This window comes from Dermacentor albipictus, chromosome 7, assembly GCF_038994185.2.
Source record: "Dermacentor albipictus isolate Rhodes 1998 colony chromosome 7, USDA_Dalb.pri_finalv2, whole genome shotgun sequence".
NCBI lineage: Eukaryota > Metazoa > Arthropoda > Arachnida > Ixodida > Ixodidae > Dermacentor > Dermacentor albipictus.
The window spans coordinates 33,841,736-33,865,473 of NC_091827.1; the positions used below are offsets into that span (position 1 = coordinate 33,841,736).

Here is a 23,738-nt window from a genome sequence, read left to right on the forward strand (position 1 = left end):
GCGAGGGTTCTGCAAAACTTGTAATTACACATTTCCCCATTTTTTGAGGTTCATGTGTAACATATCAATTTTGTCCGCTTTAGATGTGCTAGCAGGTACAATTCACAGAATTGCGATATCATTTTTCCTTGCTGAGTTACGGAGTTGTAAACTTGATAGTTTCGTTTTCTGAAAATTTGCGATTTTTGGCAAATTTTTATAAAAAATTGACGACCTAAATCGAAAATTCGAAACCAACAGTCACTAGATTTTAAGTTTTTCTTTTAAATGCAGCAAACCCCGTCAAATTTGGTGCAGTGGTTGCCTAGAAAAACGAATTCTCCTTTTACATGTATTTAGATAGGAGCACCCGAGCTAAAGCTTCCTCTTAAACTTCGTAAAGTAGCGACACTCTGCTCCTCCGCCTTCACTCCTCCTCGTTTCTCCTCTCTTTCACGCTCCATCCTCGACCGTGGCGCCGCCTACATTGCTTGAGCGTAGCAACGGCGCCAACATGCGCTCCTTGCCACTCCGTAGACGCTTCTCGAGCAAAAATGGCGCTGATGCACGGCGCGAGAGCCCACGTGATGCTATTAGGCCAATAGCGACGCGGCGTCGCCTCGGCCAGAGCGCGCGAGGAGGAGGAGGCTTTCTTCAAAGCGTGGCACTACTTTACGAAGTTTACGGGGCTTTAGTGAAAACAGCTGCGCAACAGGAACGTTCAACGGCGCGCACACGAACCTCGGGAGCAAACGCACTCCTTGCTGCGAAAACTCGGGACAAGGAACGAAGATACCGTAAATCACCGTGTAAGACAAGCAGGGCACGTAACTGGAAGTGTCTCCAGAGGAGCTCGCGAAGCCGCACCGCTGGGATGCGTTGGGAAATGTGTACACAAACAACAACGTCGTCGTTCTCGCAGAGTTTCCAGACGCCGACGCAGCAGCATTTCGCAGTTTTGTACACAAACCATGCATCAGCTAAACGAGTACCGAGACACATATGTTAGACTTGCCATAATTTGGCGTTCAGCAAAGGACCACTCCTCTCTAAGCACTGTAAATAACGGTACTGGAAAACGCAAGAAGCTTCGGTATACCAAGAGGTGGTCGTGCCGTGACGTCACGATACATCTAACTCGCTCCGTTTCCGCGATAGCTGCGCCTGGTTGCCAGAGGAAAGGAAAACGCAGTCGACAACGGCATAGAAGTTGAAAGGAAATTTTGCAGGAATATATCGAAAAATGCACATAAGCACCATACCCAACAATCCCATATGGATAAATATGGGTGGTCACAATACATAATGCCTTATGTTCCCATACATCATATATGGGGATCTCATTCCACATGATTATATAGAACATATTAGGATCCCATATGAAACGTACGTTCCCACATAACATCTAAAATACATATCTTCTGGGGTTGTACGTCCCAAAACCACGACTCTGATTATGAGGCGCGTCGTAGTGTGTGTGTGTGTGTGCGGGGGGTTGGGTCCGAATTTATTAATTTCAACCACCTGGTGTTCTTTAAACGCGCACTCAAATGGACGGCACACGGGCGTTTTCTATGGGAATGCGGCCGCCGCGACGGGCATACGATCCCGCGACCTCGAGCTATACCATATGACGCATCATGGTATGTCGAAACATACGAGGTTTTACGTGGGATCCACATATGTTCGTACGCGATCACTGGATATGGGGCATTTGGGTTCCTTAGATAGCGTTATAGGATGCGTGGACTCGGCTGACCCGAGACAGAAGTAACTGGAGACGGACGCGTAAGAGACCTATAGGTAAACTAGGCAGCTGCTAATAATCTGCACTCAGTGCAAAACAACTAATGCATGTCTGAGATGCCGCGAATACACATTGTCGCTAGCGCTACGACTAGCGTCCCGACAAGTCGACCGGGCCCGGTGTTGCTAGACCTCTGCGAACGTGAATTTTCGTAGCGTTCCTATAACCACGGCGTAGTAGCCACAGCACGCTTTCTGACTATTAGCACCTGCAGTCAATTCACACAATACCCTTTGATAAACGGAGCGGGGGGGGGGGAGAGAGAGAGGGGGGGGGCGTTAAGCAATGTCGCGGTTTCACCGCCACCTACCTTTGCATGACGAAGCGTATCTGCCTATTACAACTTAGTGATGGCGCGCCTTTTTTTCTTTTTTTTTTTTGTATCAAGCAACATACACGACTCCGCGCCTATGCATTGAGCGAAAGAGTGGATCGCGCGGCCGAGCTAATGAAAACCTTTTGATGCGAACGAGACAGCTGGCCTCTAACGACGGAACGAAAGGCGAGGGTGTGACAAGCGTCGGCGACACACTCGAAACAGCGTCACAATGAGCAAGTAAAACAAAACAAAAATCTGCAGCCTGCAACGATTTCTCTTGACTCATTTATTGCGGCGGGCAACAGCTGACATCGCTTTCCTCTCAACAAGGGAAGTTCGCGCGGATAAACGAAAGCGATCGGCGAGATTTTCATACCCAGAAGCTGTTCTTTAAAGCTTACGGGTAATTTAGGTAACTGATTACTATAACCATGGTTAAAAGCAGCCGTACTGCTTTGCAAAAGAAAGAGAGGAACGATAGAGCATTTTACACTGATATTCCGAAACTATAGAAAAGGTGTCATACTGGCGCATACGCCCACTGATCAACATTACTCCTTTTATCGCCCACGCAAAACAGCCACTCACGTTACGCCTTGCCAATGTTGCTCTATGTCTCGCATGTTCTTAGGACGGTGAGATTTCTTTCCGAAAATTGTGCTCTGTGTTAACGCCAGCTGTGTTCTTTGTACATTTGGAAATGCTACATGCAAAGAACCAATACCTCAACCTCAATGAATATCGATGCGCACCTCCGGATGAAGCGGCAACCTAAGCGTTCTCGCCCTTTATTTCCTTCTTTTCATCTCTTAACCCCTTTACCCTGTGGAGGGTAACAAACCGGACACGCGCCTGGTTGACCTAGTACAAGGTCAGCTAGCTACTAGCAGCACATTACTCTGCTGCCTTGCCTTTCTATCTCGCTTGTGAAATGCTTCTATTCCGACTGAATTCATCATATGGATACAGCCTGCAGAAGCAGTCAGAGCTCATGTAAAAGCAGCAGGAGCCGAAGCTCAGAACACTGTCCATGTCAAAATAGGACACTGGCATTGTTCACATGAGGGGTGGGAGGTCAAGACGACCGCTGTTATCTATATTCCTCGGCATGCCGTATTCGGAGCGCGAGCGTGTGGAAATAAGAGGTGTTAGGACAATGTATGTGATATCTGCACAAATGTACGTCCCTACTGTTGATATAGGTTCGATCGGCAATCGGAAGCCTGTCATTCAGCAGTAATGGCAAGGTATAGGTGGCAGACCTGCGCATAATGTGTAAGCACCCCGACTACACGGCGTGTCGCGTTTTTTCTTTATGTAACCAAGTGTAACAGGATTACAACACAGAATAACGCGCACTACCAGCCTCGTTTTTTCTTTCTTTTTCTCCCTTAATGACGGAGTCGGATAGCAACAACCTGCAACCAACCGAACAGACGACACACCGAAAACCGCTTCAGACGGCGTGCTACAAAACTGTGAACACGCTTTAAAAAGAAAAAACGCCGGGGTCGTAGAAAGACGCCGCCGTCACGCGAAATGATACAGATGAGCCGAAGACGGGACAGCAAGGCAAGGGGAGGCGCAGGCTGCAATTAGCGACGCGACAAGCGGAGGTTGCAAAAGAAAACAAGAAAAACAAGAAACTCGCGCTTCCTGGGCTCGCGAACGTTGTGTAGGGTGCGCCGGGCACCTTGCCAGGAAGAAAAGCAGACGACATGACCGAGCGGCAACAACCGGTCGGCGCAGCGCCTCGCTCCGCGTAGCGTACAAGCCCCGGCGGCCGAGGGACGAACTAACAAACATAAACAGACGACAGAAAAAGGAGATGATCAAGAAGCGGACGTGGCCGGTGGTAATGAATGGGTTGGCGGGAAAAATCAGTCTCCATAAATAAAACGCAGTACGATGTCGCGCGCACACTGTCGAGCTGCACAATTTAGAGAAAACATGGGCGTTGCTTTGTCAAACCCATTCGTCACGTCTCTGGCGTGTCTGGTTTCTTGCGAAGTCTTTGAGGGGGAGTCACGTCGATCTCCACGCAGTTCAGCCGTCGCCGACGTATATGCGGACAATCAGTGCAACCAGACGCTCAACTTCAACCTTCAATCCCAACTTCAGAGTCATGTCGTCTGTCAAAAAACGGTCACGTCGTTTTTGTTTCTCTCCATTAGATATCTTCAGGCTTTCTCGCCGCGTCTGGTACGCCGCCGTGACATGGAATGTTGTCGACAATGCAAAACAGCAAAGCCTATCAACCGACGCCCTTAACACGAGATAACTGCATGCACCAAGAACAGCGGCGCGCCAAGGTTATTCGAAAACTGGCCGCGTTCAGAGACCGGCCAGATTCCGGTCCCACTGGCATTGGAGACCGCCGAAGCGAGACCGCTCGCCGGCTCAAAGTTCAGTCACGCCGCCGATCAAGATCGTGCGTCGGAAAAACACGGGCCTCGATTACGCTTTCACCAACCTTCTACATAACAAGATAGGCCATGGCCATCATCGACAGCTTCGCATACTACCGCGGACGCGTTTATGAACGAGACCGTTTCATTTGTTGGCAATGAATGGCGAACTGCTGCCAACACACCGGCTTGAAAATAGCGAAAGCATTGCAGAAGTGACCGTCTCACTGTCAAGATCTCTGCTGACAGAACGAGTGGCAGGCGTTGTCGAAATTCGAATGCCGCAAATCGCCGCAGTTGCGGCTGCGATGCACCTCAAACAGGCACGTACGGCGTAGCAGCCTAAACTGCCTTCTGCTCGGCCGAACCGAGCAGAAGGCAGGTAAAACATAATGGCAAGAATTCCCGCTTCAAGCAGAAACCAATGCAAATTGGTTCAGCTGTTTCCAAACGTCGCGGCCACAACAACAGAAGCCCGCTCGCGAACACTTTCGCATATACGTGCCCATTCATTTCCGTCTGCTGACTCGAGCTTCAAAACTCCGATCACATCGTTGCAGTTCTGAATGCAAATCGCCGCTGACGCTACGTGCCTATTGACCGTACAAACGTCCCTTACTTCTTTTTTTCCTGAGTTTGCGATACAAACGTCATCGCAATCTTTTGCACGCGAGAGCGCGTTAAGAACACAGAATTACCAACTCACCTTTCAGGCGGTCATGAAGAGGGTAACGTTCACGGTGTGCGTCAAGCCAAATATCCCCGCAAGCAAAACCTTCACACGGACGCCGAAAGCACGGTATCCCGAGCACCACCGGCTAGCGCACGCACACACTTGCCACACGCTCTGTCGGCTGTCAAATCGCACGATAGGCTTAACCGGAAGGGCCGCCGGCGGTGTGTCGGTCAGCACGGGCGAATTCGCCCGCCGTTCCTCTTCAACGGCGCACGAACGACACCCGAGGCTGTGGCAGCACGGCTAGAAAGCAAGCCACCGCGAAGGCGACCACGAGCGGCGGCGTAGTACGGTGCGGCGAGACATTCCAGGCAAGTCGATTGGAAGCAAATCCCTGCGCGATCTCGAGACGAAAGTCGGGCGAGCCGACGTATGCGGGCGTAGCCCTGCGCGGTAAATGCGAGGAGAACTCGTCTGCATGCACGCACACGACGGCTCCTATGGCAGCGAACTTCGCCCAGCTGTTTCGCGGACACCTGTGCATACACACGCGCGAGTCAACGCGAGTTGCTAGACGTCAAAACAAAACGCCGAGGTGCGCCGCCCACTTGCGACGTCCGTTTCCTCCTAGCGGACATTGTGAGAAACTCAAGCGCAATTACTCTTTTCTTTTTTTTATCCAGGTGATAATCTACTGTTTTGTTGTTGTTGTTTTACTGTACTGATTATGGCTTTGCTAAGCAGGTGATCTTATTTGTTTAGACTACTGTAGCTCCTGAACTAGGGTGGCTAGAATTGGGCACCCTACCTGAACGGCTACTGATCGCCATCACTAAAATCTCGGAAGCCACAACATGGCCTTTGAGATTTGGTGGCGCACAGTCTCGGAGGCCAGATGCTTACTGGCATGGCTTGTGCAGTTTTCTACAGATGACCCGGCATAGCTACGAGGACAAAGAAGCAAATGATCATTACGATCACGACGTGTACCTATCACGCCTATGTGTACGCGTCAGAAATAAAGGGTGCAATGTAACCATCAAATCTAACCTCCTTTTACTGCCTTGTTTTTGTCTGCCCGCCCGGTGTGCTACACATTCCAATGATCATAGATGATCATAGCCTATCGGTTTATTTTTGTTAAAATGTCCACCCACAGATGACGCATCACGCAACTCAGAAAGACCATTGTGTGGGCACAGACGACTGGCTAGGGAACCGCCTGTCTACTTCCATCGCCGTTATTCCGGAGGCGTTAACCAGTCAATGCAAGCTTCAAAACAGCCGTCAATAACACGCTTCGTTAAACTTTATTGCTGCACATCATAGTGAACTAGAGTACCACAGATGTTAAGCATGTGAAATGCTTTTAACTCCTGTTGTCGGCGACCTTCAAGTAACCTCGAACCAACAGCCACAGCCGTTATCCGGGCACTCAAACGAGAACATCCGGGGAACCAGTCAAGACCACATTACATACGCTATATAGTTAACTTCCCAGACAAGTTACAAAAAATATTGATTCGGAGTTCTTCCTAATGTTTATCACAATATCATTCAAGCTATAAGATCGAGGAAGTTTTATTTTTTTCATGTGCTTTCCAATAGCGACGTTTAAAACGCCATTTCATGCTTACATCTATTCTCATTACGCGAAAGCCAGCATTTTATTGTCATTTACTTATTTATTTATTTCAAAATACTGCAGGCCAATGCTTGGCCCAGGTAGGAGCGAAATCATACATTCTTATACACCGAAAAGAACAAAAACATGCAGTTTTAACAGCACACAGATACAAAACACGCAAAAAATTTAAAATGCATAAAACACAATTTTAGCTGGTGAATAGACGTTCTAATGCCCCAGTAAAATCTTGTAAGAAAAAAACTGATGGCTGCAACGAATTCCGCTCTTGCACTGTTCTAGGAAAAAGCTTGTATTTAGTTTTGTCATAAATTGGAGCAATTATATTGAATGTACCACTCTTCTGTAATGCCTTCGGTCCTGAAAACCATTGAAATAAATAAATAAATAATGGCATATTCGACAGGTAGCTTTGAAGCTTTTCAGAAAAATTTTCGCAGCGCTGCTTACATTCTAGATATGTCGAAATCGAGCACGCAAAATACATCCAGCTATAGTTCGATCATTCAGAGCGTTGTGCTCCAGCTTGTAATCGGTGCGAAACAGCCGAATGAATCAGTAATTAATGCGGAGGTACGGTGGCTAGCGGGGTGGGTGGGGGGGGGGGGTGAGGCTGCTAAATTTACATTACGCCAACAGCTAGCTTAATTGCACACGCGCGACCACTGACCACGTGATACTTCACTGGACCCAAATATGTTTTCGGTGGTCATAGATCGACTTTATTCTGATGGTAATAAGCTGAAAATAAGTGACGACTTCTAGCGCCTTAATATTGCGCAATGCTAGGCAAGATTGCACGGTAGCTTTTTAATTATAGTGCAGCTTCTGTTTGTGTTATTTGCCTTATTTGGAACTTCTACAGATATTAACGGATTACGTACCTTTTAACTGGTTGTGCAGCGGCATAGACAAAACAACAAGGTGTAAAGGTGGACGAATCGTACATTTCCGATGGTTGATATCCCAGGCTAATGACTCGTTTGGTTCCAACGGTATCTCATGTTCGCACTGTTTCAGGCGTTCAGACGTATGCGCAGCCTCACACAGTCACAGGCCTTATTTTCTAGTTATTATCTCTGCTGCGTGACCCTTCTATAACCTCACTAATAAAGTTCTTCGTCTTCATTGATTGTGCCACAAACTTTTCGCGGTGTCTCTTTCAAGCTAGGTTGTCCCCGCGTCGTCTGCGTGTCGTCTGTTAGGAAGCCGTAGGATAGTGTCGTCATACGACTAACAATTAGAAACCCACGATTAAAAGAAATGCTATGCGATGGGTTTAAAGGCCTTTAGTTTTAGACATGACACGGGCATGGCAAGTTCGCTTGTTTCAGAGTTCTTCGAAGGGTCTGCCAGATAGTTAGGGCGCGACCTCTGAGACCGCCGTTTTCGATCTCGGAGGCCATAATTAGAGGGCGAAGCCGGCGAGCGCGACTTCAGTCGATCCAGGTTAATCCAATCCAACCCGATTCGCGTCGTCGCTCATGTCCGCACACGCAAATGGCTGGGGCCAACTTGTACCGCGAATACATGAAAATCTGCAGCGCTTGGCGTGCTGATCCCGCCAGGAGCGGCAAATGCCTCGGCGAGTTCGTCCGGCGTAGGGTGGCCGAAGAGTTCCGACAGAGCGAGCAGACCGTCGTGCAGGACCCTCAGGAGTGCGAGCGTCGGCTGGACAGCCTGCGTGCCCTTGCCTCCGATCGGTACGCCAAGCAGTACCCGAGGATCTCCGTGTCGTCCGCTTTGGGGCTCACGCGCGCCGAGTGCTCCAAGGTGATCGTCGAAAGCCTGCACACAGCCGAAGGCGTGAAGGAGGACCAGTCGCTGCTGGAAAAGCTGAAGGAAAGGCTCTCCTTCAAGACCGACCTCCCCGAATCGTCGCCTCCGGAAAGCAAGAAGTGAAAATCGCGAGAAAAGAAGCAATACTTTGTCCCGTGTCCAGCTACCCGGTGTCGCGAGCGCCGGAGAGACAGTCCACGACACGTGACCATGAAACCGAGTTACGCCTGCGTTCATTGTGGTGAGATGCAGCAGCAGCTCTACAGGAGCTACGGCCCCGACCTGCTAAAGTTGTCCCGATGCGTGAGTATCCCAGTGTTTCACGCTTTCAAGCAGAGCCGAGAGGATATGCACGGAGGAAGAAAGTGTGTAGCGGACCCGATTAATGTAATCTGTTATACGAGTCGTATTTGCTTGTAGGCGTCACTTCATCTGGAAAGAGGCGTTTGTACCATTCATCTGTACTGAAAAATAAAAAGTGATCTGCAGGACCATATATCATATCTCAGACGTAATTGATGCTGGAACATGAAGCGTGGGATCTTTTTGACAATGGACCGTACCGTTCATTCAGTGACAAAATTCAACCCGAACTTATTGCCACCTTATCACACAGTTAGGCGTTCTTTTGCGTTTTGCAGTGAAGCTGTGACGACCTGATTAATCTGTAGGCCTTGTGACACACTACACACCTCTGTACCAATAAGAGTGGCCAAGTTCCAGCCATGTTCAACATTTGCGCCACCATCTTGGGCTAGTGAAGAGCTCCTGACAGATATTGGCTATATGTATGCAAAAAAAAAAAGAAGCCTAAAGTATGGAAGTGTACTGCCATATCGTCGGCATGGTCTGTATGGGCATTTCGCTGATCCCAATTTGGTTTCCCTCCATGTTTGAAAAGCATGTGGGGTTTCAGACCTGCCCTCGGGAAAGAGGAATGACAACACAACAGTGCAGACAATCACAAGGGCATTTATTGCACCTGTTATACTCCGTTCTAGCCAGCCGAATGATTGCCCATAGAACATGATGATCGACACTCAACAAATCAACAAAGTCTGGCTCACCGCGACCGGATAGCCAGTGAATATGTTTGCGCACTTGCCAGACACCAAAGCTTAATCGTTGGTGTATACAGTCATGTGAATGGTGGCGCGTTCGAATGATCGTGTTCGTCCATTCCGGTGTCCTGCTCCTAAACCTTTCGCAGGGTGGTCCCACGAACGGCCAGCAAGTGCAGTAAACGTACACGCAGCTGGCCGACTCCAAGACAAAAGAGGAACAGGGTTACTCAGGCCTTTTGCGCCCGAGTAACCTCACCGTTAGGTCGCAATAGCAGCACGACGCTCATGCCCTTGTACTGATCTGCAACTACACTGACTGCCGGTGGTGCCCAGCTGCATGGGCAAGCCGGATTACAGGAGGTGCAAGAACCATACGGAGAAAACAACATCGGGAGACGCATGAGAGTCAAGCGTCCCCATAAGCGAAAGCTAGACACAGGACGACCAGACGAAGCAACGACTTTCAAGAGTCAGCACTTTGTCCGCTCGTCTTGGGTCTTCGTTTTGTTCCATGTCGGCCCTAGCGCTACCCTTCAAACATGAGGAAGTACAAACCCAGCCAGTTTCTCTTTCCTGCAGACATTTGACCCCTTAAACTTAGCTGCGACCACCTGGGGACTGATGTCTGTTCTAGTTAGTGAATTTAAGTCAAAATTAAATTCTGGGATACTTTCATGTGCGCACGGTGCACAAGCATTTTTGCATTCTACCCCCATACGAATGCTGTCACCTTAGACAAGACCGAACCTGCAATCCCGGGCTCAGCAGTGAAACGTTACAACCACTGGGTCTTTCCTCGGCAATGGGTACTTCCTCTAGTTGGCTCTACAGCCATGTGCACACATGCCTTTGAAAGGAATATGCATCACATTAGACATTTTGTCACATCTTGTGACAGGTATATGTCCAGCTCCCGCCATCGAGGAAAGTGGTAATAACCATTGCGTATTGGAAGGAAAATTTCCTGCGTCCAGGAAAAAACACACCTTAAATCAGACAGACACAGGAAAGGCCAGCTGGACGTAGGCTACACCTCTTAACGCCATTCTGAATCTGCATGCTGTGGTTTTGTGTCTCTGTTTTAAGCTGCGTTTTTCTTCAACTATGAGCTGACCAGCTCAACAAGCGGTCCATTGCCACTGACAGTCAAGGGGAGGGATCTTACAGTATTCCGTAAGATCCCACCTAGCAGACGTATCCATTCTTTTCTGCTGCTGGCTGGGCAAGGGTCTCCTTGCCCTGTCTCCTTCTCACGAAGGAGACAGGGTGCCCCCAGCCAATAAGCACTTCAGCAGCAGTGAAATGGACATGTCCACTAGGTGGATATTTCCCAGATATCTCCTCTCCCAGATATCTTCCAATTTGTAATTAGACTTCGTCTGTTTTCTTTTATTTTATTTTTTTACAGTCCCGTTGCAATCATGTGGTTGACGAGTACATCGAGATGGAGTTCTCGATTGTCCTGATCGACGTGGTGTTGCAAAAGCTGGAGGCATACAGGCACATCATCTTCAACGTTGGGATGGGGGTAAGTGCACACGTCCTGCTGTGTCTCATCATTCGGCTGAAATTCTCAACATGATTAACTGCCCTAGCTGCATGTGTTCCAGAAGCTGTAGCACTCTTTCCACTCTTCCCCATTTTCGACAGAGGCCTTGGAAGATTGCCTTGCTCTTCTTGCTTGGTGAAGCCCTGGAACACTGGATGTCAAGGCAACAGACGCACAAGGCTGGTTATGACTTGGAGTGGCACTTCTATATCATCTGCCTGTTCCTCATTGCTAGTAGGTGTTGACAATGTCTTTCTATTTCATTTTTTTTTCTTTTTCTTTTTTTTACCCTCCTGAACTATCCTCTCTCCCTGTCTTTGATCTCCGTACTGCCCACTGCGTTTATCTCACTGGCTATGGCATACTTGGGTTTGATTCCTGTATACGGAGGCCGCATATTTCGATCCAAGTTAAATGCAAATATGCTTGTGTTACTCAGCTTTAGGTGCGTATTAAAGAACCCCAGGAAGTCAGGACTAAATCGGAGCCCTCTACTTCGGTGTCTCCCATAATGCACATTGCAGTTTTGGGACATTGAACTCCACAATTTGAATACGAATTCTCTTCTGACTGAAGTTCAGGTCTCAGCATCATGAATTCACCTTTCTTTTGACTCCTATTTCAGTTAGTAATAAGCAGCAAACAACCTTATTTCTTTTTTTTTTTCTGTTACTGTGACAGCAGTTAAAAGCTCTAAACTAAGCTTGCTGCGGCTGTCTGTCCGTTGTTATGCTATCATCATCACGTACCTGCGAACTCTCCCTAATTTTTTCATAAGGGTTCTGAATTTGGATGCATTGTTCAATTTTATTAATGCTGTGCTGCATTTCATGAAAAGGTAGAGCTTTTTTTTTTTTTCTTTTGCGACCAGAATTTTGGATGCTGAAAGATGATGTGGCACGAAACTGCAAAAAACGCATGCAAAAAAAGAAATTGTGATACTCTTGCACCGCCTTCTTGTGGAAGGGGAGTATAGTACCATGTACCATAGGGGCATCTGCTTCAGGCAGGTTGATTCAGTATAGTTTTTGAAGCAGGCCAAATCAGCAAAGAACGCCCATATGCCATGCATTGAGTGCATGTTAAAGAACCTCAGGTGGTCAAATTTAATCTGGAGTCCCCCACTACGGTGTGCCTCATAACCATATTGTGGTTTTGGCACGTGAGGAGATCGCAGGATTTAATTTTAAATTGGCATTAGCAGAGTCGCTGAAAATATCACTCTGATCTAAAAACAATGTGCTGCTCTGTCAGTCTCTACCGTTGCAAGTTTGCTGCTGCTGCTTGTGTGGCTTTGTCTGAAAGTAAATGATTGGTAAAGTGTGTTTGGGTGCACACCTCCGAAATGTGTGCACTCAGGCATTTAAAAAAAAAATGTGCGTGCTTTTTTTTCTTTTGCTGTTTTGTATCTTAAATAGCATGCACCAACTCACCCAATCTCAGCCTCTCTTGGAATAAAATGCAAATTTGTAAATTTGTCTAGATCATCTGACACTCACCCAAGTGAGTGTCAGATGGTCTGCTCAGACAAAAATTCTTTGTCTGTTGATGGTGGAGGGGTGTGGGTCATTGCCATTACAGTGAGGGTACAGATATATCAACATTTTCCTGTTTATTGTTCCAGTTCCAATGCTTTCAGTACAACGAAGTTTCTATATAAGCGTTTACATCTTCACTGTTTAAAAGCTTATTTGTGTCACCCTTCCAGGTAATGCAGTCTTCATTGCAATGGTCATCTTGCTCACTAGTCTGTGTACACGCTGCCTTTGTGACAGGTGAGTGCATGAACTTTACTGTATGCGGTACCGCATAGACTCGTATAACGATTGTGCTTCGTTTTTCCAGTATGTTTTAAAAAAAAAGAAGCAGGGTTACTATGGCTACATTGATAGACAGCATTTTTTTTTTCTGCTTGAATATTTCTCAATTCTTCACCTGTTTGCTTTTATGAAGATTTGTGCAGGCTGAAGTGGAGTAACTGAAATAACCACAACTACGAAATGCATGTTGTGTGCAAGTGTAATGTAAACGTAACATATTATGCTTGCAAACTCACTGTATTACGAGGCAGGGTAATAAAACAAATAGCTATCAAGACAGATAATAAATTTTGAAGTTGTGTTCATAGATTGTGTCAAGGCCGCCTTTCTTATCTTGTTCTGCTCATTTACTGTTCTGGAAAATGTGGGTGTTCATAGTATAGATGCGGTGTCTCAGTGATGTGATTTATAGGGAGCGCTCCTTTGTCGGCCATTGTATAGTGCTGCACAAGTAGAACTGTTAAACATATTGATAGTGTCATCTATGTTTATTAGTTGCAAAGATGATCATGAATGGCAAGCTATTGCTTCCCCTGACTGCCATTTAAAAGGTTGGATGCATGTTATCCACTCAGCGCAACCCCATAGCTTTGCTGTAATGAGAGAGTGACAATTTCTGCCTAAATCAACACATAGAGGAATGACTGGCTTGTGCTGCCTGTATATTGTGCTGGCAGTGTTAACCTGACGTAGTGTCTAAATAAAAAAAAAAAGTCAACTCTCACCTCTGCAAAGTATCTTCAATAGACTATGTAGACAGCTCTTAAGTGTTGCGTTCTCTTATTTTCTACAGATGACCGTATAGAGTGTGGGGTTGGGTCTGTTGGTAATCCATTGCTTTCAGTAGACGAGAACATTAATAAAGCAAGCATTTTTACATAGCAAGTCGTGCTTAGTGTTTCTACTGGTTTGTGAAGCCTCTTGTCTGAAGCCTTCTGTGTCACATGTGCCTTAGAGATCTGTGCCGAGCCAGCACTTTACCTGCACTAGCAAGTAACACTTAGGCTACGTTTTCGCCATGACAAAGCAGAAAGCGGTTCTGCTTTTGGGGAATCTGCACTAGCATATAAACATCTGGTCATAAAATTCAACATTTTGCTTTGTTGATTGTCTATATTTAGGAAAAGCAACTAGCTAAAACTATCAAAACTATGTCTTCTTTATCTTCCATGGTAGACGAAAGTTAAAGACGACACGCGCAGTTGCGCAAAATGATGGCTTGTAATAACTGATGGGTCAATGAATGAACGTATGTCTTGAAATAGTGTGCTGAACAGTGCCACCACGCGGACAAAAGTACGCAAACTAGATGGATGTGGGCGAAAGCGGCAGTGGTTTCCGCTGCAGCGGCGAAACAAATGTGAACATCTCGTACATGCGTGGAAAAGATTTTCTGCCCGCTTGCCGTTTCCCAAGTGTGAACGTAGCCTTAGTGTTTGAATTGAATTATGGGGCTTAACGTGCCAAAACCACTTTCTGATTATGAGGCATGCCGTAGTGGAGGACTCCGGAAATTTCGACCACCTGGGGTTCTTTAACCTGCACCTAAATCTAAGTACATGGGTGTTTTCGCATTTTGCCCCCATCGAGATGCGGCCGCCGCGGCCGCTGGTTCATGAAGCCTCTTGTCTGAAGCTTCTTACGTGTTGTATGTGTGATCGCACATGCACACACACAAAAGAAAGGTCGATAAAGAAGCAAAAGTGTGCTCCAAAATCTCGGACACAACAACTATAATTAATCGAATGCGCACTAAGTGGCATCGCACTTCCATGCTGCAGCAAACACAGAGGCTTCACCACAACAAATATATCTGTGCCTTGCTAGTGCGAGTTCATCTACGCATTTCAGTGGCTCCATGTGCAAGAGAAACCTGAAGTTGCTATCACTAGTCCTTTCACTTGCAGTTCTAATTTCTCGACACAACCTGTTGTCATTTGGCCACTTCCTGTGCATTGGCAGGACATTGCTGGCACGAGCCGTGGTACTGGGCAGCTACGGAAAGCTGCTGGCACTCCCTGCCAACCTGTGGGGGTGCGACCGCTATCAGTCGCAGCTCTTCCTCGCAACCTTCTTCCTGTTCTCCCAGGTGCAAGCCTGTAGAGGTATGTCTTTCGCGTAATTCCTAGGCGACCTTTAGTATGCCCTGTTATATGCCTGTGTTGTGAACGTGTGCGCTGACCTCATTACTTCAGCTTTTTTATACGAAAGTCCCAAGCACATGTTCTGATATGCCTTTGTCTAGGTAATTTTTCTTTTTCGTGCTGAAAGTTCTAAGCTTTGGATAACCAACTAGCACAGATGAGTAGTACATTGGTGTTAGGTTTGTCTGTCAGCATTTTCTGTATCAAGGCTGCTATAACTTGCAGGTGGCTTTGTCTCCTCAGTGCTGTTCAATTTCTTTGGTATAAAAAGCTTAATAATCTTTTGAATTTCAGGTCATGTTAGAAGAGAGTATGGTTGCATACAGATGCACCTCAGTACAAAGAATTATTGAATTTAACGAAGTAAATCCAAAGCATTTGTCACTGATATCAGCGTGTAGCAAATACATGCTTATATGTGTAGCTGAACTTCTATGGATGGCCAGTGTTTTAAATGTGACACATACTTTGTGGCATAATAGTTCTGTGGAAACCCGCAAGGTGAAGAGAAGTAATGAAAGGAAAATGAGACATCCACCCAAACATACCTAAGTACTGCAAAGGAAACCCATACGGGCTACTTGAAAGAAAAGCTTCGCAGTTGAAGAAAAATTCGTCCTGGTTCGGGACTCGAACCCGGGACCACCACCTTTCCGGGGCAGCTGCTCTACCACCTGAGCTAACCGGGCGGCTAGCAGATGGCAGGCGAAGTCGAATTTATCAACAACTCGGAAGCAAAGGCAAGAGTTTGACGTAATAGTTAGAAAAGAAAAGCGAAGCTTTTAGTGAACCTTTTTTTTTTTTTTTTCGAGGAATCCGTATGGGTTTCCTTTGTAGCACTTTGCTACGTTTGGGTGGATGTCTCATTTGTCTCATGGTGAATGTATGCGGACAGAACAGAAATGGGACATCACATTTTGATGTCATCGTCTGTGCAAAGAGAGAACACTAAGCACACTGAAAGGGGCCTTGGCTGAAACACAGTTATAGCTAGTCGCAGAATGGCCTCACTGCTAAAGGATGTCATCTCACGAATTTCATGCCGCAAACATTTTTTTGAATCCTTCAACTATAAGTGGAGTTATTGCACCGATACCCAGCTTCCCCTATCTTTTCGTCTCCGCTAGCCCTTTGGAAGCTACACAGCAGGAAAGCCGAGAGGGGAAAAGCCCGGCCGAGAGTCGACGGTTGCAGCGGCGAAAAACTCATCGTGGCACCTCATGACAGCCGTGGTAGACTGTGCTACACAGCACGCTACTGCCAGTTCTGAGGTCATGCGCAGTGCGAAGATGAAATTATGATATATTTTAGATCGCAGACATCTATACTATCTTTTCATTTAACTCAATATTAGCAATTATGTATTACTAAGAATGCTCTTGCAATCACGACATCAGCCACGACATAGCATTGGTTGGCCAGCTGCTTTTGATGTGATGGCATTGCAGAAGCGAGGGCATTCGATCTTTTGCTGCATTTGGGACAAGATTGTAAATTCTCTGCTGCATGCAGTGAAGTAGTATTTGGTTCACATGTTCACAGCAGCCTCTATGACAGATTGACTATGTTGAAAAAGAGTTTCGAGGCCCCTTTAACAAAGCATCCCAAGTTCTGCCATGCCAACTGAATGAAAGCTTCACGAAAAGATTAATATTGCACAGTGTATTCTTTCTGTATTCTTTGGCACACGCAGCTGGCTCTCATTGCTGATTGGCTGACATGAACCTTAAGCTTTCGCTTCACTGCATGGATATAATAAGACGGAGTACAGTTGAGAGTTTGTAATGCTTTCAGTGTTTGACATTATAAAGTTTGTAACATTTTTGCGGGGTTTTCTCGCAGCTGTTACTGGATTGGGACGTCTCCAGACCGCGGCCATTGTGTTTGCCTCCTACAGTTTTCAGCGGAGCTTGAACATTTGGGTGTCCCCCTTCCTGTGACCGTGAACAGTAGCTCGCCAGCCCTTGAATGTCTGCCCAAAGGCGCCTTCAAGTGGAGTCACCATTGAAGCACTCGCCCACAGAGCCACTCAATGATGATTGATGAAGTAGACTGCGAGAGTCCCTTTCAGATGCATTGTTGATCTCTCGAGAATTTTAGTGACTAGCGCATCATTTCAAATATAGCGGACTGTTAACTTACCAGTCGTACACGTGTCTTCTATTACGTCATTCACAGGGTCTCTACAAAGGTACAAGTTCTGCCACATTAGGTGTGTGCTTTGTTTTAACCCTTCCTGGTCCGAATTTTTTTCTATGAAGCGAGAACGTTATATCATGTGCATCTGAACAACAAAAGACAGAAAAAACTCTTCAAAATTTCCTCAAGTTCTTGGCAATTAATTGAAGGTTTTCTTTTTCTCATGAACATGCCAACAACTCAATGTGTTGTAAGCAGCACGGGTCCCAGTATGGGTACCCACAATTGTACACCATCACTGTGCGTGCACTTGCACACAAACACCTGCATGCACGGGTGCTTGTCTGCGAGTGCAAGCATGTGTGTGAGTTTGTTTTTCGTGCACTTAAAGCTTTTACCAAGATGAATTGCCAACTGGCCCAACTGCAAGTTCTTCTTTGCCAAAAGTGACAGCAGGGTGGATTTATGATCCAAACTCCTACAGCATGTATGCCCAGCTTAGCATTTAGGGGTGTCATCCAGCGTTGCTCATCACCATGATTTGTAGGTGTGAAGCATCCTACGAAACGGCAAGTGTGAAGAGGTGCACTATAACACAGCCTTAGGAGCGGGCAGTTTGTTTTCCTAGATTGAGCTTGGCTAGCCTCCTCGTTTCCCATGACTCGTCTCGCAAGGCACTGTGCTACGGATATGCGACTGAAATCTACTTGCAATCAAATTTCACATTTTTCATACTCAGGGTCCCACTACTGTTATGTTTCTTGCACGAAGTGATATTCTCAAGAGGGGGAAATCCACCTTCCCACTGCAAGAAAAGCACACCACGTGACGACATCACAATTTCATCAGGGAACGCCACTAGGGAGCGTCGGGTTGGGGGAGAGTGTGCTTCATAGCAGTAAAACATGTTCAGTAAAAACGAGAGCTGCAAAAAGCTACCAAATGGCCTGGGAGAGATAAGCGCCGAACCTTAGTGCCTTCGTCTGCTCAGTGGCGGCATGCAAGCCTTACCGGAAACAACATTGTGGGTGATCCCTTCACTGATCTTTGCGAGAAGTCCTCTGGGTGAATGATGCAAAAGAATGAAAAAAGAGTAAACACACCTTCACTGACTTTTATGTAACACAAGTTTTGATGTACAGGGATGAAGACTTGATGAGTTCATGAGTTTTGTGCAGCCTGGACTTGAAATTTGCCTGTGAAGCAAAAGGTAGCTTCGATAAGTATACACATGGTATTTTGCATTTTTAAATAAAATCTGCAGATTTAACATCACAAAGCCCAAACACCATTCCCCATAAAAAAAAAAAAAATGAGAACAACTTGATCACCTTTACTTCTGGACACAGAGGAGTACATTGGTACCAAAAGAACAGTGAAATGGTATTTGAGTAAAAAATCATGTTCATTTAGGCAGCACTTTTTAAAGTCTCAATTCATGTGTGCGATGACCAACCGATGGGTCACTTGTCATATTCCTCTGGTGTGTCATGAGCCGCCGGTGCTTTGCCAAGGGGTTTAATTCTGGAGTTTTGCGTTCCAAAACCACGATATGATTATGATGATTGCCGTAGTGGGGGACTCCGGATTAATTCTGACCTCCAGGGGATCTTTAATATGCCACACAATGCACAGAATATAGGCATTTTTGCATTTTGCCCCCATTGAAATGCGGCTGCTGCGGCCGGGATATCATCCTGCGACCTCGTGCTTAGCAGCACAACACCATAGCCGCTAAGCCACCACGGCAGGCCTCGCCAGGGAGTTGTGCTCCTTTGAAACTTCCTCAAGTTAAAAGAGAGATGGTGGCTCGACACGTATGACCAGAAGCAATAAAAATTTTCCTCCCCGCTAATTTCTAAAAAAAAAAAAAAATCACTTGTGCGCTGCAGAAAAGCCACACAGGGGGAATGACTGCCTTGACCCATGTCGCAGCGAGTGTGTTAAGCAGTATAGTAATTAATTAGTCATTCGTTTGCTGAGCTACACGCAATGGAACTTTGATCCAGTGCGCTGAAAACACTACTATGGGCTTCGAATTATGTTTCCCATGCCTAAGGTATCAAAATAAGCGTGTTGAAGATGATACGTTTGGCTTTGTAGGCCTAACCGGAGCTGACAAGTCGGCTTTCTCACAATCTAAGGTACAGTGCAACATAAGGTCATGTGTCGTCCCTACTGGCATGTTCACAATGAAGCTTTTCCTTCTTAAAGTGCCTCAATTGCCATAAGATAACAAACTTTGCCCGTATGCATTCAATATGCTATGTTGGGCGCTATTTGAGCTAGTTGTTTTAATGCGTGCATTATACATACAAGAGGGTGGCAAGTTTAGCTCATTGGTGGTCCACAATTGAAATGGGCAGAGATATAAGGTTAAATGGGACTGTGTTTATTCTGCAGAAGATATAGCCGAACATTAGATTAGCCCCACTGCGTCGTCTCTTTCGTCTTGTCGGTGACCGTCATCGTTGTCCCTCTAGTGGCACTGTGACAATATGAACAACAGTGTGTGCCTGCCTTTGTTCACCTTGTGCACATGTGCTGGGCCTACAGTCACTCTATGTGCACCAGAAGTAAATGGGATGCAGTTCCAAGATCAAGGTTTACAATCATGCAATTGCATTGCTTCAAACCCTTAACTGCCATGAGAAGTTATAAGAGTTCATGAAAAGTGCAGATATTTTTCTTCTAAAAGCTACAGTAGCAGAAATTCCTATAGTGCTCTTACTGATGCTGTTATGAAAGATGGCAAAAGACATTCTGTATTATTTATTTATGCATAAAAATTACAAGGCAGTGAAACCTTTGTCATGACAATTTAATTGATCATCACCAGTTAAGGGTTTAGGGACACTTAATAGCAATGCTAAACGAGTTTTTACTAGTAACATGTTGTTTCAGAACTTTGTTTTCATTCATTCGGTCTAAAAAAAATGTTGAATTATTGTGGAAAAAAATTTTTTTTTGAAGGTCGAAGTTCTTTTTGAATTTCAAGGCAGAACTTAAGTGCTGGCATATCAGTGCGACACCATGAATAAAATAATTGTTCGTACTTAATTCTGGCACAGCAAAAGCTATTGAAATTTGCTTCTTTTAATCTTTGATTCCCTTACAATGCAGTGTAGCCCCTCCTTTACTAGTAAACAATCAAATAGACCAAAGTAGACACTGTCGCAATTCATGTCACTTATTATGTCTCCTCTCATGGTAAAGAGTGGCTTTGTTGGCACTGTAGAAGGGTAATTTACTAATACAGTTCGAAGGAATGCTAAAAAGAAAAATTAGCTGAACTGTATTATTAGATATGCTTCTGCAATACCAAAAAAGACACTTCCTGCGAGAGGAGCCTTGTTAAGCCAGAAAAGACGCCAGAAAGAAAAAAAAAGAATGACTGGCAACGTCATCTTGATATTCCCGCACCAACTCAATGTGATATGAATTTTGGTGGTGTACGCTAGAGCATGGTCTATTTTTTAACTATAAGGCGGCATTCATTGTATTCTAAAGGATCGAAAGGCTACACTTAACGAGTTTTGAGGACTTCTGCTGCACCAGAGTGCCCCAAATACAAGAAGGTGTTTTGAAATTTGTGATGTCACACTTGCATACTGCGAAATGGTTTCATCACAACATTCAAGAAATGAGACTGTGGCCTTAATTTTCTTTTCTAATAATCAATCTATTACTGCAAAGTTAATGAAAATGGAGTTTAGAAAGAATAGTCTGTCAATCTAAAGCTAACTTAGTGTTTTCCTTTAGCATGCCAGAGTTGAAAGCACAACAGATCCATTACTGTGCTTGGTATGTATTTTGCTTTCTCACTAGGTTGCATGCCACTGCCGTTTTGTTAGAGAGTCGGGTTCCATTCATGTTTTGAATGCACGTCATGTGCACTTGATGTTTCAAGTTTCACAAGAGACTGCAAAGCCCAAAATACACAGTTAAAAGGGCCCTGAACAACCCTTAGGGCTTGGTGAAATAACATAATCCGCGGGTAGCACACGCTGTTGTGAACATCTCAGCCAAGTTCTGCTGTCGTACGCGGCCCGTGGAGCTTGCAAGTGGAGCGCGAAGTCACCTTTTTCTCAAACGCTCTCGTTTCAAAAACCCCATGCTCCTCGCTCTTTTTTGTGTGCTTTATTTCGTCATAAAGCACACTCCAATACGCAACAGCTATTGGTCGCTGCGCTCGGCTACACCGAGGCTGCCGCGAGGTCCCACCACGAGTCCAGTGGCTAAGCGCACTGCGGCGCTCTGAGGACAGCCACGTTTGGCTAACGTTTAGCGCAGCATAGACACCAAATCGGAACTTTGAACTGCACGCCACGGTGACGTCTCCGCCGTAGCCTTTGCAGTGTAAGGCATTGGAGGAGGAAGGGGAGCACAGCTGAGGCCGTGTTTGATTGCCGATAACTCCACTTCTGCTGAACGTATTGAAGTACTTTTTGCGGCAAAGTGGTTCTGAAATAGCCTATCTTCACTTCCAATGTCCTTCTCCGCTTCGATAAAAAGTGGTTCAGGGCACCTTTAAACTCTGTTTTAGTATGTGTTGGTGACACACTGGCCTTCAATTCAACGTGTTTCATCAACAAACTATGCGGAAGCTGAGCGTTTACACAAAACCTTTGCTTCAAGAACTTTTTCTGAAGTTGACAGTGCTTTACATACTAGAATGTAAGCAGAAAAGGGAGAAGGCAGCGACTTACACGCAGGCATGGCAGTGACTTCAACAGTCACAACGCTGTTGATGCCCAGGTTGGCAAGGGTTCCACGAATCAGACCACACGTGAATGCCAAGTACTGCGAGGAAGGCACATTTTTTTTTTTTTCAAGCTTAAAATGGTTGATCGCCGTTTAATGTCATAGCAGTAGGGCATGCGCCTGTCAAATGCAAACAAAATCATGGGCATTTGCAGCAGCGTTTATGAGGGCCACAAGACGGGAATATTTTCGGTGCATTTAGCCTTCCCTGTGAAATTCTCTCGCACTCACAATAAAGTGGATCACATCGACCAAAAGTGGCAATAGTATATCGCCATGACCATACTCTTGAGCAGCAAGCATCACTGCAAATCCTGATACAACCAGGAACTTGCTCGCTTTTCCAGGTTGCTATGGAGGTTTCTAGACTTAATGCTAGGGCCTTCCAGGGGCTTGACATCCGGAGAATGAAACGAAAGCGTTTCCTGAACCATCGCCACGGGTATTGTTGTTGACCACCTACTGCGACTAGAGGAGATTATTCGTAGCATAAGGTAGCTACCAGTAAGACTGGTGCGATACGAGCTCCTGCTGTTTGACTTCTGCGAAACTTTTTACGAAGATCATCGGTGTTGGGGAAATGGTCTGGTTTCAGGAGTGGCGCTGGTTTCAACAACACAGTTTCCTTAATTCTTGGTGGGGTTGAGGGAATCGGGGCACCGCAACCCTGGATCTACGAAACGGACTGGAAGTCCCTGAACATTTCACCCAGTCCTCTGTCCACCAAACTGACAAATTCAATAACGACGAACGGTAACCATAGTGAAATCCGAAAGGCCCAACGTTTTCTTTTTCTTTGTTTCTTTTTTAAAGTCAACAACTAAAGCTCGAAACTTACCTTGGGTGCCATCTCAATGTACTGTTTGTTGTTGGACAACTGCGTCAAGAACCGGAACTTGTTATCGTGTAGGACGTAGACTCCCTGTACCAGAAAATAAGGCAAATTAAATGAAAACTAGCCAACGCGCTACGCAATTCTCACAGGGCAACTCAATTCCTGTAACATACGTGGTGGTTTGTCCTCAAGTTGTCGATCTGTTTCTTGTACACCGCAGACCAGAACTCCTTGCAAATGAATTTTATCACGTCCAGCTCGGTCTTGAACCGGGGCCAATCTTTGGTGAGCCTGTGTGCACACAAACGGTTTCGAAAAAGACCGTCCTTCCTTGGATGCATTCTTAAACTAAGGGACGCGGTTCACACGGGCGGCCCAATGCACCTTACCTTTCAACCAATCGATATCCAGTTGAGAAGCCGATCTGTTCCAGCTTGGTGACCGATGCATCCTGCGCGGGAGATAAGTTTTTGAAGACAGTGCGCCAATGCCAATACTTGAGGGGGGTGGGAGGCACCTGGCGTTGTTAATAGCGCCTAATACAAGCGTCGTTCTTCGATACACTTATCTCGTTAAGCTGAAGTACCTATTTTTCGACGCCGTGGCGCACTTACCCTTTCCGCAACATCGTCGTGGCAATAAATAGAGTTTGTCATTTCCATGAACAAGAACTCAAACAACGCGTCGTCCGCCATGTTTCTTTTCGTCGTCTGCTAAGCAAACCGCAGAATGTATATATTAATAATTGTTGAATTAGAAAAAAATATATCACTATAGCTACTGAAAATAATCTGCAGCATATATTTTTCA

At 45.9% G+C, this 23,738-nt stretch overlaps 4 protein-coding genes across 9 annotated transcripts in view; 2 read left to right on the plus strand and 2 right to left on the minus strand.

Moving 5' to 3' along the window:
• The window catches only part of LOC139047784 (ninein-like protein), a 529,102-nt gene extending 523,322 nt beyond the window's left edge, over positions 1-5,780 (minus strand). For all 6 annotated transcript variants that reach the window (XM_070521865.1, XM_070521864.1, XM_070521863.1 and 3 more), the window contains exon 1: positions 5,220-5,780. The gene's annotated coding sequence lies outside the window, so the exon portion shown is untranslated. The remainder of the gene's footprint in view (positions 1-5,219) is intronic.
• A 2,488-nt stretch (positions 5,781-8,268) lies between these two features.
• Positions 8,269-8,736, plus strand: LOC139047777 (ubiquinol-cytochrome-c reductase complex assembly factor 2). The gene has a single exon (XM_070521847.1). It carries the CDS (start codon positions 8,335-8,337, stop codon positions 8,734-8,736), a length of 402 nt encoding a protein of 133 aa, XP_070377948.1. The 5' UTR covers positions 8,269-8,334.
• A 45-nt stretch (positions 8,737-8,781) lies between these two features.
• On the plus strand, positions 8,782-17,331 carry Arv1 (ACAT-related protein required for viability 1). The gene is made up of 6 exons (XM_070521845.1): positions 8,782-8,916; positions 11,086-11,205; positions 11,328-11,460; positions 12,935-13,001; positions 15,009-15,151; positions 17,033-17,331. The coding sequence occupies exons 1-6, from the start codon at positions 8,824-8,826 to the stop codon at positions 17,128-17,130; spliced, it is 654 nt and encodes a 217-aa protein (XP_070377946.1). The 5' UTR covers positions 8,782-8,823; the 3' UTR covers positions 17,131-17,331.
• Positions 17,332-18,412: 1,081 nt separating this feature from the next.
• Trs33 (trafficking protein particle complex subunit Trs33) lies at positions 18,413-23,681 on the minus strand. The gene is made up of 6 exons (XM_070521846.1): positions 23,543-23,681; positions 23,318-23,379; positions 23,102-23,219; positions 22,932-23,015; positions 22,039-22,132; positions 18,413-18,525 (listed from the first exon to the last, which is right to left on the minus strand). The coding sequence occupies exons 1-6, from the start codon at positions 23,621-23,623 to the stop codon at positions 18,491-18,493; spliced, it is 474 nt and encodes a 157-aa protein (XP_070377947.1). The 5' UTR covers positions 23,624-23,681; the 3' UTR covers positions 18,413-18,490.
• Positions 23,682-23,738: the final 57 nt, after the last annotated feature.